General features: G+C 50.6%; 2 protein-coding genes across 12 annotated transcripts in view; both read left to right on the top strand.

The window, feature by feature from the left end:
* LOC104486768 (sulfate transporter) overlaps positions 1–15959 on the top strand; it is a 45097-nt gene that overhangs the window by 18464 nt on the left and 10674 nt on the right. The window contains exons 5-6 of one of the 10 annotated variants that reach the window (XM_086758837.1): positions 1421–1481; positions 1826–1942. The exons of 8 other annotated variants lie outside the window; for them this stretch is intronic. In XM_086758837.1, the coding sequence (XP_086614963.1) occupies positions 1421–1456 (36 nt within the window). In that variant the 3' untranslated portion in view covers positions 1457–1481; positions 1826–1942. Of the gene's footprint in view, positions 1–1420; positions 1482–1825; positions 1943–15959 lie in introns of those variants that run through there. One more of the 10 variants, XM_086758838.1, reaches the window with a different exon arrangement.
* On the top strand, positions 5283–9638 carry LOC104486769 (sulfate transporter). Of its 2 annotated transcripts, XM_086758832.1 has the most exons (3): positions 5283–5399; positions 6226–6856; positions 7675–9638. In XM_086758832.1, exons 2-3 carry the CDS (start codon positions 6239–6241, stop codon positions 9271–9273), a joined length of 2217 nt encoding a protein of 738 aa, XP_086614958.1. In that variant the 5' UTR covers positions 5283–5399; positions 6226–6238; the 3' UTR covers positions 9274–9638. The 2 variants fall into 2 exon arrangements, with proteins under 2 accessions (XP_086614958.1, XP_010127835.2); XM_010129533.2 differs by lacking the exon at positions 5283–5399 and having other exon boundaries at positions 6167–6856.

The following is a 15959-nucleotide window of genomic DNA, read 5'->3' as shown; positions in this document are numbered from 1 at the left end:
AAGGTTTTCTTGATCTAGCACGGCTCAGCTTTTACCTGAGGATACCTTTTACCTTGGGAGACCTCAGCGCACATGCTGTAATTCTTGTGTTGGTGCCAACAGAGTCTCAGTTATGGAGAATGTCAGCAGGAGCTTTCTTGAAAAGCACAGGACAGCCATTGCCTTCAGCTGAGTAACTGTGGTTCCTGCTGATACAGAGCTGAAATAATGGGCTTCAATCAGCAGCACCCTTTACCCATGCTGCTCAAGGCTTTACCTTACCTGTGGACATCTGTAATTCTTGCCATACACGCTCCCGTACTACATGAGACCCCTCCCAGCCTCATCTCCTGGGTCACAGCCTGGTGGAGGCTGCTTGGCAAAGGTGTACCGGGGGTCCAGCCCATGCAGAGCCCTCCCAGCACCTGGTAAGCATCAGGCTAGAAACTTCCTGAGCTCTTAGACATTTGTTACAACTTTTGCAGTGCTTCTCCCTGAAGGTTTCTAACCCCTTTTCTTGAACATGTTGATTCCCACCATGCCCTGTGGCAGTCTGTCCCACCATCTGTGTTGTGTGAAAAAGCTGTTTAAAATCTAATAGCAGATCCAGCTTTGTCATATGGCAGGCGGTTGGAGATGTGCTGTGGTTTCTGGGCTTCTTACCCATCTGCTGGAGTGGTGTTGAGATGTGACCTCTGTAGGATCCCTCTCCACTGCCCTGGTGCACAATAAACAGTGCTGCAGTGGGGGGAAAGTTGTGATAACTGCACGTAAGGTGACCCTGCGAGCCAGCCAACCACTGCATGGGGAGCAGCATCCCACCAGCGCGGCCTCAGTGCCACAAAGGGCTCATAGGCAACACACGCAGGTCAAGCCTGAAATGATACCAAGTAGCCTGGGCTGAATGCCAATTTGGTATGAAATAGAAATGTGTATCTCCATTTTTACTCCATTGTATTAATCTGTAATCAGTTTAATCTGTTTACAGAACCATTATAGTGTTTTCGTTTATTAGCTTGATAATTTGGGAGAGAGTCATAAGCACTGGACATTTGTCATGCAGGGAAAAACATGGAAACAGCAACAAAGTGCTGCGGAAGTAGGCAAGGAATTATTTTCACCCTCCTTATATAAACTGGAAGTGCTCCCTGAATCCTCTAGCTGATGTACTTGGGAGTGCTCTTTTTTTCTGTCTTCTAGGAGTGGGCATCAGGCCTGGGGAAAGGACTTGGTATGTGGTGTGTGACCTCTGCAGCCAAAGATGCTCTTCCACGTCCTTTTAGATCCGCTGCTGCTGCACTGAGTCTCTTTCCAAGGACGTGTGCTCCATCTTACATCTTTCAAAACACACTAAACCCCATTCCTTCCATGTCTGTCTTCATGGCTCTTTGCTGGCAGTCAGCAGTTTAAATGGATGCTCTTTGTCATTATTTATTTGTAGGTTCCTTGGTCTCTCTCAACCTTCAGAGTGGCATGACTGCGTTACCATGTGCAGTCACAGGGTAAGCAACACTTCTGGCCTCACGGTGTTTGTATCTGGAGAGAACTTTGTCTTTGCCTTTCCTGCTCTGCTGTGACCATTAGGATAAACTACCCTGCAAAACAACAGGAGCCTGCCAAAACCTTTATTTTCTGGGATGGCCTAGTGTACTGCTTCCACATTCTCTGGTGTTCTCTTTGCGGAAATGTGAATAATTGCTTTCCAAGAAACCATTGGAGAGGTTCAGTTCAGCTTTTTTGTCCTCAAGCACTTTTGTTGCATTTTGCCATATCTCAGCAGCGGGACCAGTTCTGGGCTTGTCTCCTTTTCCTTGTTTTTCTCTTAAAAAATGGTGATATTTTGCAGATGCCTACATCTTGAAAATTCATTTCCAAGTGGAACTGAACCAGCAGCCATCCAAAAAGACTGTCAAGACTGTCAAGATCTGAAGGGAAGGAAGAGTACGTCTGTTAGATACCTGGCACCATTATGTGGCTCACTTGCCTTTTTCTTTAATGAAGTCACATGTGATCTAAATAACTGCGGAACAGTGGGGTACAGCCATGTACTCAGCCAGGCTGGTCCATTGATGGAGCCAAGACATGTGGGATGCTACTTGAAAGGCTTCCAAGACCCAAATAGTCATAAGTGTATTTACAGTCCTTAAAGCAAATAAAAAATCCTTGAGCAGTGCAGTTAGCTCTGTTCCAGAGAAAATTGGAGATGCCAGCTTGTCCTGTTACACACAAGCGATGCGTTGACACAGCAAGAGACTTGAATTCGCTATACTTACCCTTTGCGAAATGCCTGGGTAACAATCACAGACCCAGACAATTTCATTATTTTTTTTCTACTTTCGGACAGAAAACCAAAATAGCCCGCTACTGCATTTTCCTGGTACCTGGAGCTCGGGTTTCCACTGCTTTGTTTCTAGCTGGCTGCAATGGCTGTTGCATAAATGGCTGTTACATTGCTCACATACCATGCTATAAATGAAAAATTTGGATTTCATGCTTTCTGCTTGTCTTAAAAACAGAGGGTGCCATGTTACTGGCAGGCAATGTCCTGTCTACACTTGCATTGTTCAAGCTGATCCCATCTGTCCAACCCAGCCTTGCCCAGAGTGGAGCTAAACACTTAAGTGAGTTTATAGTGGCAATAAAGAGCAACCCTTGAAGATGCGTTTGAAAACAAACAGTTTCACCAGTAAGCTGTTCTGACCTTGCATTTGGAAGGCAGTGCAGCCTTAGCCAGCTGAAGGTCACATGAAGACCTGTTATGGGTTTCTTTTTTTAACTTGCTATACATTTCCTAGAACAAACGGGAAATGTTTACAGTTTCTGCCTTTGCCTCACCTCATACAGTAAGAGCAATTTCAGAGACGTACACCGTCTTCAGTGTCGCCAAGTATGTTCTCTCTGCCCGGATGGAGAACATAAAATGGCCTCTCCTCAGTGTCTACTGACTGAATTTCCAGCACAGAGAGGACCACGCAGAAGCTGCGGTAGCATGAAGGCTCGCTGTTTTGAAGAGGTCAGCGCAGAGAACCGAACACATGGGGAAACCAGCTGGGACAAGGAGGTTGAGAACATAATTGCAGGGAAAGTATGGAATATTTCAAAACTGAGTATACAAAAGCAGCTCGGAATTTGCACACAAGAAAAGACGGGAAAAAATTTGTAGGGGAGGCTTCAGACTTAATTGAAAGGAGAGTCACATTTACAAAGGAAGGCGGGGGAGGCACGGAGGCAGGAGGAATGGAAAAAAGAACATCTCACCAAAACCTGTGCATGGGAAAGATGGACTAGCATGGCTGTATCGAGGCCTACCAACCTATATCAGGTGGTAAAGGAAATCATAACAAACAAAAGAGTTCCAGAATATATAAGTGAAGATGGAAGTTGGAAGGAAAAGCAGCAGCAGGCAGTGAAGGCAGGGTGGAGGTTAAAGGTACCCTAGGTACCGTCACAAATGGAAAAAGTGCTTTGTCCTGTTTTCACGGTGGACAGATCAGAGATCCAGACCCAGGACTGAATGCTTCCTAAATAAGATCAAAAGCCAAAGATGGATTGTGCTCAGATGTATTTCATCCCAGCCAACAAACCAGCTTAAAAGACCAGCCTGGCCAGCTCTTCAGTAACTGAATTTCAAGATGAAGGAATCATACAGAAAATGGAAATTTGGGTCATTTGTTAAGGAAGAAGATGGAAAAGGAAAATGAGTGAGTAGAGACAAGACAGACCAAGGTACAAAGTAAGCTGTAACTAGGCAGGATTATGAAGAATATGAAGGGATCATCCTTTAAGGACAAGAAGAATGAAAAGGCTAAGATTAGAGATAGTCCATTACTGAAAGAAGAGGAAGGGAAAGGGGAGCTATCAACAGATGCACCTGAAAATACATGAGCTGTGGAGAAATGGCAGAATTCATATAAATAGATAAATACATTGAGCAGCTGTCTCCTCTACCATGTGCTCTCATTTTTTCCTGCTGCCAGAGAGCACTGATGTTTCTTATTTATTTACTTCTAATTACTGAGATACAGACTTCCACTGATGAGATGAATGTAGCTCAGGATGCTGATCTTCCCCTCCTCATCCCTCAAGGTGTCTCCCCAGCATCTAAATCAAAGCCTTGTGAAAATGTTCTCTCTCCATACCCCACACCATCTCTCCAAATGCCGTGGGCTCTCAGCCCCTTTCCCAGAACACAGTGCCAGGAGCAGAGGCAGGGGCTGAGCTGCCTGGCTGCCAGGCGTTTGTTCTGCTCCGCGGGACTATGGCACATCCAGCAAAATCGTAGAGCCTAGATCGGTGGAAAAGAGATGGAAAAGAAAGAATGGAGAGTGAGGTGAGACTGGCAGGCGGGAGTGTGCGCTGAGAGGTCTCTAGGTCGTTGGCAGGGCTCACAAGGGCAGGACAGTTACGGCTGCTATTGATGAGGCTGCTGTTTTGGTTCAGGATGGTGAGACATTACCTTCTTTTCTGGCCATGATGCAGTTGTTCTCCTTTACCTACAAAAGAAATGCAACCCTGCACTTTACCAAATTATGCCTACTTCTGCAAAGCAAAATCCTTTGTTATTTGTGCTAAAAAAATTCTGCTGGTCTCTAAAAGGCACTTGCAAAATGTGGATTGTGCAGATTTGACGCATACTGAGTTCTTCTGTCTACCTAGAAATAACTTGTGTGATCACACTGGCATCTGCCCGTGCAGCCCTGTGTGTGCACACCCTCAGTGGAGCCCAGCGCCGCCAGCTCTGTGGAAGCGGGTGAGCGCAGCGCGGCTGAGCAGAGTGGAGGTGGGCGGCCGAGCCAGAGCGCAGGGGGCTGGCGGCAGCACGCTGGTGGAAAAGCTAACCGGAAGGAAAAGTCATTCTGGAACAAGTTTTGCTTTTTGGTTGTTTTTTGTTAACAAAAGCTTGTCCAGAATAGATGAAAACCTCAGCGGAGAAGCCCGGCAGGACTTGGGCAACGATGGTCTCTCAGTTCAGAGAGGGGCAGAGCCATAGCAGGCGCAGGAAGAGTGCTTTGCATCATTCCCCTTGTTTAGCAAACACATCTCCAGGTACCAGCAATACTGTTACCTGGCAGGAGCTCTTCTCTAAACCAGTTCAATCATTCTTAACAGCCAGAACAAGTTGTCATCAAAAATAGTCTCCAAGAATGCTGTTTGTTTTCAAAATACAGCTCTGGCTGACTGCACCGTCTTCATCAGCTGGAGCGAGATAAAAGGGACGATGGCTCGGCTGAGCAGCTCAGATCTCTTCTCAAGGAAAGCGGCACGTGGTGCAGAAGGAAGGCAAAGGAAGGACGTCTGCAGTTGTTAGCCTGGTGCTTTCTCTGTTCGGTGTACGCTGCGAGGTGAGGAGACAGGTCTGTCCGCAGGGGAGAAGCTCTAGGTAGTGAGAAAATACCCAGTGTATCTCACTGCAGCCCAAGGTAAGAGATTTGGGTTGGGACCAGTGATGTGAAACAAACCTGTAGAGCAGGGGAATGAGATTTCTCATCATCCCAGTTCAATTTCCAAACTGCAGCCACTCTAGGTCTCCTCTCAGGAGGATTTTTCTCTGTGTGTATTGTTCAATTTTGACAAAAAGGTATGTTTTGTTGCAGCTGCATTTTGACTGAAAAACTTGAAGTAGCTCTGGCAAGTGTGTATGTTACTTAACCAGCCTGAAAAATTGGGATGCTTTCATTCTGCAGATAGGAGCCCTTGTGATGGGCCTGTTTGATGCAAGCCAGCAATGTAATTTAAAATTTTGAAATGTTAAAGGAAAAATTATTTTGCAAACTACCTCCCTTACCCACATGTTACATTCCTAAAGCATCACTTGGAATATCTCAACTTTTTCAAAACAGTTTTTGCTTAAGTGGAAGTGTCATCAAGAAAGGCAGGGTTTCTGAAGAAGTTTTAGTTTCAGTGAAATAATGTTGCCTGATCTTAACCCACCCTGCTGCTCTGTTTTAGAACAAGAGGTGTGCTAGGAAGGAGCACAGGGCTCTCTGTAGCTCTGTCCCTGATGTGGGCACCCATGCCAGTGTGACTGCAATTTAAACCATGGTCTCAGGGTTGTGGTTAATCAGGTCCTTAAGAGAAAACAAACAAATCAGCCGGCACCACGGGAAGGTGCTTTTCTGTTTGATTTGTCTGAGGTTATTTTCCTTTATTTATTTATCCATGCAATCTGCATGAGACCTGGAGCTAAGCAGAGCACATGAGGTACATGACTGCCACACCTCACGGCTGCCTGCTCTCCTGCCTTAGCTCTCCTGGTGTGATGGAAGACACGTCAAGCCAGAAGTCAGGACAGAGCAAAGACGTACCAGCCTCCCTGGCACCGGAAGAGACTCCTGCCAATTTTATACATGTCAAACTGGAGGAGTATGAGCCCGCACACTTCAGCACCAAGGATCTCATCCTAAAGAAAGCCAGAGAGGTTCGCACATGCAATCATCAAACCATCATCGCCTTCTTCTGTCGGCTCTTCCCAGTGCTGGACTGGCTTCCCCGTTACAATGTCAAGACACAGTTGCTTGGGGATGTCATATCTGGGCTCCTGGTGGGGATAGTTGCCATCCCTCAGTCCATCTCCTACTCCCTGTTAGCCAACCAGGATCCCATCTATGGAATCTACACCAACTTCTTCTGCAATATCATCTACGTTGCTATGGCTACGTCGCGGCATAACTTTGTGGGCTCCTTTGGCATCCTGTGCCTGATGATTGGACAGTCTGTGAACCGGCACCTCCAGCTAGCAGGGTACAGTGACGACAACGCTGGCTCTTCGCTGGTGGGTAACTCCACCTTCTTCGGTAACGGGACGGGTGCCTGTGACAGGAGCTGCTACGCCATCACTGTGGCCCTTTCCTTAAGCTTTCTGGTTGGTCTTTACCAGGTACAAATGTTTGCTGTTGTGCTGTTTCCTTTCTGTCCTTTCCCGGCTAGGAACTTCTCTGAGCTAAAGATCTCTAAGCTCCAGTCTTGGTTCAGATGTACAAGTCATGAGAAACCTTTCCTGATGTGACTAGTCCCGGACAGCCTTGAATCAAATGTAGTGATTAGAAACCCCCAAACACAGCTGAGTGTTTCCCCCGATGTGACAGGCCAGGCCCTGGGATGTGTCTGAAGCATCCTTGGGATCAGATGCAGTGAGGGAGGAGAAGGAACTGTGGACCACCTTCCCACCACCCCGGTCCTGGAGCTGGGTCGGCTGCTGGTGCAGGTTGGAGCAGGTTTGGGGCTGGCAAACACAGCCCTCAAGGACCCTGCCAGCAGCAGGGACTCCTTCAAAGGCCATGCTCCCTGGCAGTGCCCCCCCTGCCGCTGAACAACTTCAGGCTCTTTCACCGGGACAGCTAAAATTCAGTGCATCGCACCAGTTTTATGCCACTGGGTGATACTCAACAGCTGCTTTGGTGCGGCTGCTGCCTGAACGTTCACTGTTAGCTGTGTGCCCTTATTGCTTGTAAGGAGACAGCAGCAAGGACATGCTTTGTATGGCATCTCTAGCCACAGATGAGTATTACGGGTAGGTGTCCTTAGTTTTCCATACCCCAATTAACTGCTGAAGACAACGTCTTCTGCCTCACACTGCATGCTCAGCAGACAGAATAGCTAGAGCTGCTGAAGTGGAAGCAAACTGGACAGAAATTGCCAGCTGCTTCTTCCAGCCCTTCTCATCGACACTAAAGGTATGGCTGGCTTGCTTTTCAGATCCTGATGGGGCTTTTACAGCTGGGCTTTGTGGCTGTCTACCTGTCAGAACCTCTCCTCAGTGGCTTTGTGACCGGCTCCAGCCTCACCATTATCACCTCCCAGATGAAGTACCTCTTGGGACTGAAAATCCCTCGTCACGAAGGGGTGGGGTCCTTCATCCTGACGTGGGTTGACCTTTTCAGATACATCCAGAACACCAATATCTGTGACCTGGTCACCAGCCTGGTTGCCTTGGCCATCATAGTGCCTGTCAAAGAGATCAATGACCGCTATAAAGAGAAGATGAAGGCCCCATTCCCAGTAGAGCTACTGGTGGTCATCGTAGCCACAGTAGTATCTTACTACTTTAACTTCAAAGAGCGATACAAGTCTGCTGTTTGTGGGAATATCCCCACCGGTTTCAGGAAACCCACTCTACCAAACACAAACCTGTTTTCCAGCCTGGCGGTTGATGCTCTGCCCATTGCTGTTATTGGCTTTGCCATGACTGTCTCTCTGGCAGAAATCTTTGGCAAAAAGCATGGCTACGCTGTCCGTGCCAACCAAGAGATGATTGCCATTGGCATGTGCAACCTGATCCCTTCTTTCTTCTACTGCTTTGCCAGCTCTGCAGCCCTGACCAAGACTCTGCTGAAGGAGTCCACGGGGACCCAGACCCAGATCTCTGGCCTGGTCACCTCCCTGGTGCTGCTGCTGGTGCTGCTGTGGATTGCCCCGCTCTTCTACTCACTGCAGACCTCCATCCTGGGGGTGGTCACCATTGTCAACCTGCGGGGTGGCCTGAGGAAGTTCCGTGACATCCCCCACATGTGGCAGCTCAGCAAGCTGGACACAGTGGTTTGGTGGACAACCATGCTGTCCTCCACGCTCATCACCACAGAGATTGGGCTCCTCGTGGGCGTCTGCTTTGCTCTTCTCTGCATCATCTTCCGCACCCAGAGACCCAGGGCCACGCTCCTGGGCAAGGTCAGCAACACGGAAATCTATGAGGACCAGTCCACTTACAAGCAGCTCAGCACTATTGCCAACATCAAAATCTTCCGCTTCGAGTCATCCCTCTACTATGCCAACAAGGACTATTTCAAGACTGTTCTCTACCAGAAAACTGGAGTAAATCCTGTACTGCTGGCTGCTAAACACCAAAGGGTGGTGGCCCAGGCAGATGCAGACACAGGCAACAGCAAGAGCTTTTTTGGCACCAGATTTGAGTGCCTGAAACTTGCCAAGAAAAGGGCTGAGAAGCCTCCAGCAGATGCCAGCCCTCCCTCCATAGATATGCACACCTTAATCCTTGACTGTGGGGCAATGCAGTTCATAGATACGGTGGGTCTCTCTGTGCTGATGGAGATACACCATGACTACAAGGAGGTTGGTGTCCAGGTGCTCCTGGCCAACTGCAACCCTTCCATCCGCCACCGGCTCCGGGAGGGCGGCTGGGCTGAGAAGTCCGACAGCGGTGCTCAGCTGGCTTTCCACAGCGTCCATGATGCCGTGCAGTTTGCCCAACGGTGGTACCATGTGCGGCAGGATGGGAGCGAGGAGACAAAGGATGCTTGCTTGCACCCCGAAGACCCACATTTCCAGGTGTCTTCGTAGACCTGTGTGTGAGGAATGATGTCTAGTGGGGATGGGCTTGGTGTGTACTTAAGGGCAGTTTTAACCTTTGTGCAGTCAGAGCACGCAAAAAATACTTAGATGAGCTGTCAGCAGCAGGCATGGGGTGTAAGGATTGGGGAGGGCGTGGATTTACGGGGGGATTGCCAAGAGGTAAATAATCTGAGAGGCATTTCAAGGTCTGACGTGTTCGTAAAGCACCTGGATGGCGTTTCACCCTTCTTATTTTTTTTTTTGGGAAGGGCTACGACGGCCAGAGGTGTCGTGCAGGGAGATGGGACGCCAGGCTCCCCACCCAGCGCCACGCCGCCCTCCCCGTGTCTCGCGTGGGCGCTGGGGGGCACGAGTGAGCCGCGCAGCCCGGGGCCGCGCTTCCCTCCCCGGGGGACCGGTCCCCCGTGCCCGGGGCGCTGCGCGGCGGCCGCGCTCCCTCTCCCCGCTGGAGCTGCAGGGGCAGGGAGGAGAAGGGGGGGTTCCGGCGGCTGGGCCAGGCCCCTCTTCTTTCGGTGGGGGGGGCGAGGCCGACGCGCTGCATCCCGGCCCGCAGCCCCGGGCAGGGCCGGCTGAGCCGCGGCGGGGAGGAGAGTGCCGCCGGCTGAGCGGGGGCACCCATTGCTGAGGGGTGCGGAGCCCCGGACTGCCAGGATGTGGAAAAGCGAGAGGGGAGGCTGGAGCTGTGTCCCTCCCTGAACGGGTGACGCTGGGAAGTGTCCTGGGCCCCAGGCGGGAGGCGAGCAGCTCTCCTGTGCTGTGCCCCTTGGCTGTGCAGCTCCAGGTGCGCGCCCGCAGACAGGAACGGGGCGGCAGCCGGCTCCGACCCACCAGGAAGGTTCACAAATGCAACCGGAGCTTTGGGTGCCAGCCTGCGAGGCCACTCGCCCGCCTTCCGAGACGTGCGGCAGTGGGGGCTATGGCCTGACCGCACCGGTGGCAAGAAGTGCCTCTCCACTCCCTCCTTCACTTCCTGATGTATATTCAACTTTTGCCACCTTTATTTCGGACTGCCCTTCTCTCCCCGCCCAGCCACTCTGAGTCAATGCAGGAAATGGATTGCAGAGGCTCGTTTATTTTCTAAACACTCTATGGCATGGAGTTTAACAGCCCCTCAAGGGCCACAAAACAATAGCAACAAACCCAGCAACAGCAAAGCACTTCCCCTAAAAACAAACAAAGAAGTTTCAGAAAACTGCTGGAAGTTTGTGGAGCTGATAGTCCTCGCTCAGATGCTGTGTGGCTCAGAACGGTCTGCTGCAGGGAAGAAGAGATGCTTTCCCCTGCTGTTATTTACAGCCTGAGGTTGTGTGACTTCCATGGCTGAAATTACAGATTTCCTTCCCAAAAAAAAAGGTATCTGAGATCACCAGCTGCTCTTCATAAATTGTAAATCAGGAACACCTGTGCCACAGCTTGTAATGGCTGCAGTTCCCCTGGTGTTTGGCAGAATCTGTGCTCCCTTCCGCTCATGGCTGGATCCTGACTGCGGCTGAACTCATGGCGCTGTCATTTGTAGCCGCAGGGCAGGGCTCCCTTGTGCCTGCAGCACCCCTGGATGTGTGCAGCCAGAGGGCTCCAAAGAGGTCACGGGGACCTGTCCTTTCTGCTGGGCCGGGACAGGCAGCATCCTGCAGCCTCAGCATCCCAGGGGTGAGTCCTTGCTCTGAGCTGTGAGGCTCTGCAGCATTGCCAGGTATCAGAGTAGCTTTTCTTCCATGAACTCCATCTGTAAAAGCACCTTCTGTGTTGCATATTTAATATGTGACTATTTCCCTGGTCTCATCCAAGAAACGCAGCACCAAAGATGCCCCGCTGAAGGGAACTCCAGCTTTGGCAGCCGCTCGGGAGCCCCGGGACAGGAGGCTGTTATAAATAAAGTGCTTGGAAAAGGAAAATGTCTTCTTGTGGTCAAAAGACTATTTCAAATGGATTAAAGAGCATAGTATGCCCAGCTGCTTGCAGGTCCTTGCAGCAAGGTTGTAAGTGTCAGGGGAAGCTAAATTGATGGAAGAGGCCAGTACAAGCCTTGCAGGGCTGGACGGACAGGCGGGCTCGACGTGCCCTGGGCGCAGCTCTCGGGAGCTGCAGCACCTCTCTCCAAGGGTCCTCGGACGCCAATGCAGCATGAGGCAACTCCCCAGGGAGGTTGCATCAGCCATGGAGCAATGAATAATGGCACAGTTTTGTGGCTGAACAGAAGAGAATCAACAAGTCAGTAGAGAAGAAAAGTCATGTTACCTGCAAGCATTATGACCTTCCTTCCCCTTTGGAGTAGTATGCCATAATTTTCTTTATAAGACTGTTTATGGGGAAAATTAAATTGTTTTACTTAGACTTTAGATGCATTTATGATCTCAGTGGGGTCATAAAGCCACAGCAGGAAGTAAAGCTAGTGCTGATAATTCCTGGGCACAGCCTGGTGCAAGATAGTGCAGATGAGATAACCGTCAGAAGGTTCCCACAGCCCTCTGCAATGGGAAATGGCTGTTAATGTGAGCAGTTTCTGCTCAGAGCTGGGAGAGCTGTGAAAATGCCAAAGAGATACTCAGCAGTTTTTATGGGATGCCTTCCCTTGGAAAGGAAAACCTAAGTGGCAACCACTTTCCCACTCCTCTCCAGCCCAGAGCAGCTGGGATGTTGTTGGCAGTCCTTGCGCTGGATGCTTGCCCAGATCTCCCAGTCCATCGGCTCCAGCATCGCCGTCCAGCAGCCCGCAAGTCAAACGTGCCAGTGACCCAGTGTTCCTCTCTTCCCCACAGATTGCCGAGGCAGCTCAGGAATAACTGTTATTTTTATATCAGTTCCTATGAAGAGGCCCTGGGTTGTAAATGACACAGAGGAGAGATGAGGAAGGACAAATGACACAGTCCAAGGTCAGCCATGGGAGATCAGGCTGGCGTCTCACCACCTGCATCTCCTGGAGGAGGCAGATGTGAGCAGGAAGGGGCCACAACAACTGTGGGCCAGTTCCTGGTGATGAAAGGGCTCCTGCTGAGGGCACAGGGCACTTGTGTGCCCCAGCACCCGACTGCAACAGCCCAAGTTCCCCCGTTTGCCAAAGGGCATCAACATCTCAGCTGCAGGCTGACCCATCACCTCTCCCACCCAAGAGGACCTGCTGCTGTGTCCTGCTGCTGACAGGCTGCACCCCGGGGCATCTTGCGTGCCTTTCCCCTAAAGCTTCACCAGGGGCTGAGGAAATGCCATGCAGCTGAAAGCAAATGTTATCCCTCCTGGTAAGCAGCTCACCTGTTATTTTCCTTCTGTCTCTCCCCCCTGCCTTGCTGTGGATCTATAAATACTCCAGGAGTGTGATAAATAGAGGATTGCTGCTAAGGCTTTGTCAGCTGCAGTTGGAGCTGACTGTGCAACTGTTAATTATGCCTCAGCAGCAGCCGGACAGGTTTAAATCCTTTCAATGCTTTGAAATGCTCCCTCTGGGGAAGTTTAAGGAATAAAGGTTGTCGTGGCTGATGGGTGTTTGCTTCCTCTTCCAGCAAGCGTATGAGACACTGGCTGCTGCAAGAAGGGCTGTTCTTCTCACTTCCGTTGCCTGTTTCTGGAAACACACACTGTATAATGGCAAGAATTTGCTTGTGCAGATCTATAACTGCAAAAAAAAAAAGCAGTTAGTGTGCTGCCAGCATGTGCATAGTTTGCCCATGTAAGCTTTCCCTAGCAGACACAACTGAGCTGGAAAGAGAAAGCAGTGAGCTGGAGGCGATGGTGCTGGATAACCTGAAAAAAAAAAAAAAAAAAAAAAAGGTTAGGGCCAGCATTAGTGCCTCACTGGAGACAGCCTGGTGATGAAGGAATCACCGGACAGTGGCTTGGGCTGACATAGTCCAGCTGTGGGTTAAAAGCTCCCAAGGGGCTCAGCACCATCCAGGGACTCCCCTGGGCCCCCTCCTGCCCCGACGCCCCAGGAGCTGGCCAGGCTGAGCCGTGTGGTTGTCTGTGTCTTCGTCTATGAGCTTGCTGCTCTGGATTGCTTTATGGGTTTGCCGTGCCATATTTCTGTTTGTGTTTCTCAGAAGAAAGGCTTTGCTCTGACACATTCATAGCAGCTTCCAAGTTCTTCCACTGAGTAAGGGGCATGCACTCCTCAGCTTAAATCCCAGTCTGAAACATTCACAGTCATGGGATAGCCACATCAGAAACCTTTCCTAAGCCACTGGATAAAAATTCCTTCCTTTTTCTGCCAGCGTGCTCAGGTGTGGATATGCAGGCACACCAGCCCAGGTACACACTCACACACGTGCGCTTACGTGCCCAACCTTGTAGGTTTTCACCCAGGCACAACACTGTGGCACCATTTCCAAGCCCCAGCTCCCTGACTCATGTTCCCCAGGCGGAGCTTTCAGCATGACAGGGCTGTGATAATTTGCCAGCAAAGCCTGGGGTCTTCTCTTGCTACAGTCATATGGAAAGGAGCCTCCAGCCCCTATGTCTCCAAGCCCATCCGTGACGTTTGGACCCTGCTTTAAGGCTGTGCAGGTGGTGCAGCCTGAAGGTGAAAGCCTGGGGAGAGGGAACGGGACCACAGCACACTGTTCCCTGCTCCATCCTTGGCAAGTCACTGAGCATCCAAACCCTCTTTGCCTGGGGTTCCTTCCCTCTCTCCGCCTGCTGTAAAATGGAAGCGGTAAGATTCACATCCCTGAAGGGAGCTGCCAGGGCTCAAGCCCAACAGCTTTGCAAGTGACGTTTGTGGTAGGTAGCATTTCCAGATTTTCTATGACCAGAAACAGGAAGGGGAAGAGACACAGCAGCTTTTGAGATGCAAAATCCCCCATATTACTTGATGGGAATGTGCTCAGTTTGTTTTTTCCACAGTGATTCTAAGAGATGGGACTTTTCTCAATGATATTCTTGTGAAAACCGGATGTTTTGGGTTTTTTTTAAATCATATGGCTCAGTATCCTCTGTATAATGAGCCACCCAGCACCCCTGGGAGCCCTGGAGAAGCAGGGGTGACAGCTGTCTGTCAGCAGCCGCTGGGCTCCCAGCAATGCTCTTCTCCCCTGCTTACAAACAGCCTCTCCTCCAAAGCAGCGCAGATTTACATTAACAGCATGAGTGGCACCTCTTATCTCGGCAGCACCTGGAGCGATAAGGGCAGTTGCATGAGTGATTAACATTAATGTCTAAAGAAGAGAGAAGCTTCCTGGAGAGGTTTAAAAACGCTTCCTTGCATCTAGCAGGGGAGCGGTGCTGGCAGTGGGTTCCTGCTTCCCGTGTCCCGGCAGCGTCAGGCTGGGCAGCGGCGCTGAGGCTGCGATGACATCTGGGGCACAGCCACATCCTCCAATTTTGGTCGTGCAATGGAAATTCATCCTCTCAAGCCCTGCTGATCAAGACAGAGATGTTTCTCCAGACATGGAGCTGTTTCTCTAGAGAGGCATTCAGAGCCCTTGGAGGGAGCCTGTCTTTTCCCGTGGCTATAGAGGGGCTCCAGGGGGACAAGCCTAATGTAAGCATCCTCCGCAGGCGTCTTGGGAGGTAATGGTGCAAAGAGCCTGCCCGCTCTCTGCAGGCATAATAACAACCTTGGCGTTGCACAACCCATGCTAGATGCTTTCCTGAGCACGCAGCAACCGTTTGCCTGGACAATTTAGCAGCTGATGCATGCAGGTAATTGTACCTACAAATTGGGGGGTGGCCACTTTGGAAAGATAGATGTGGGGAGAACTGTCTCACCTCACTCAGGCTGTGCAGAAGTAAATGGGAATGGAGGGATCCTGTGGCACTGGTGAAGAGGGAGGACAGGAGCTTCATCCCACCTGAAAGAGGTGCCAAAAGCAGAGAGGATAACTCATGGCTGGACATGCCCTGGGGATCCCAGCTCATTGCACAGCCCAGGCTGGCTGCAGATAAGGAGAGGGTGTCCTTGTACATCCCTGAAAAGGAAAGTTGTGCCGTCACCCCATCACCTGCACCGCTCCACTGGTAACAGTCACGTCCTGGTTCCTGTAGGGACCGAGGGCTCTCCAAAGCCTTCTCACAGAGAGAAGGAAAAGGAGGAAGGACAAAGATGAAATGAGCTGAAGAGGAAAATTACTCTGGGCAAAATTCTTGTGGTGTCCAGGATACTCACAAGTAGCAGTAGCTGCTGGTCTCTGTGATCTCCTACAAAAGAGTGAAGTCAGCCCGGTGACTGGGAAATCTTTCTGCAGTTGCTGTTTTGCTATTGAACTAGCTCTACTCTTTGCCTGTTTTTCATCCTTGCCTGGAGAGGAGTCGGATGGAGTCAATTTGCTCCACTTTGTGTCTGATCATTTTCTGCCTGGGAGTCTGTCAGGGAGGGGAGGCAGATCAAAGCACCACCATTTTACTCATCGCTGCCAGCCCAGGGCCCCGTGCTGCCCAGCCAAGTGACAAGTACGGCCGCCCTCAGCCACTGCCCAGGACATGACAACCCGCCCCACTCTCCTGGTGATGCTCCCTCCCAGTTACAAGCTGGTGCTCTGCTTCTTGACGTAGTGTTAGTCACTCAGAGGCTCACACCTCGCTGGCTCTTAGGAGACCTCACTGGGGAAAACAGCCCCACAGTTCTTCCAGCACCATGCAGGAATGATTATCCTGGCTAAAAAGGATCTCGCAGCTTCTTTTAAAGGCAACAGTTCCCTGGGTTGCAGCCTGATGGGCAAGGACCGCTGAGATACGTGCGTGTA

Source organism: Chlamydotis macqueenii, chromosome 14 (assembly GCF_036417535.1).
Source record: "Chlamydotis macqueenii isolate bChlMac1 chromosome 14, bChlMac1.mat, whole genome shotgun sequence".
In the NCBI taxonomy this organism is placed as follows: Eukaryota; Metazoa; Chordata; class Aves; order Otidiformes; family Otididae; genus Chlamydotis; species Chlamydotis macqueenii.
Note: the sequence above shows the minus strand (reverse complement) of the source record. Positions and strands in the feature narration are given on the sequence as shown.

Bases quoted from the DNA above. Each gene is read 5' to 3' on its own strand.
- LOC104486769 (XM_010129533.2), top strand. From the start codon at position 6,176: ATGAGGTACATGACTGCCACACCTCACGGCTGCCTGCTCTCCTGCCTT. The intron at 6,857-7,674 runs GTACAAATGTTT...CTTGCTTTTCAG, and splicing joins TTCTGGTTGGTCTTTACCAG to ATCCTGATGGGGCTTTTACA.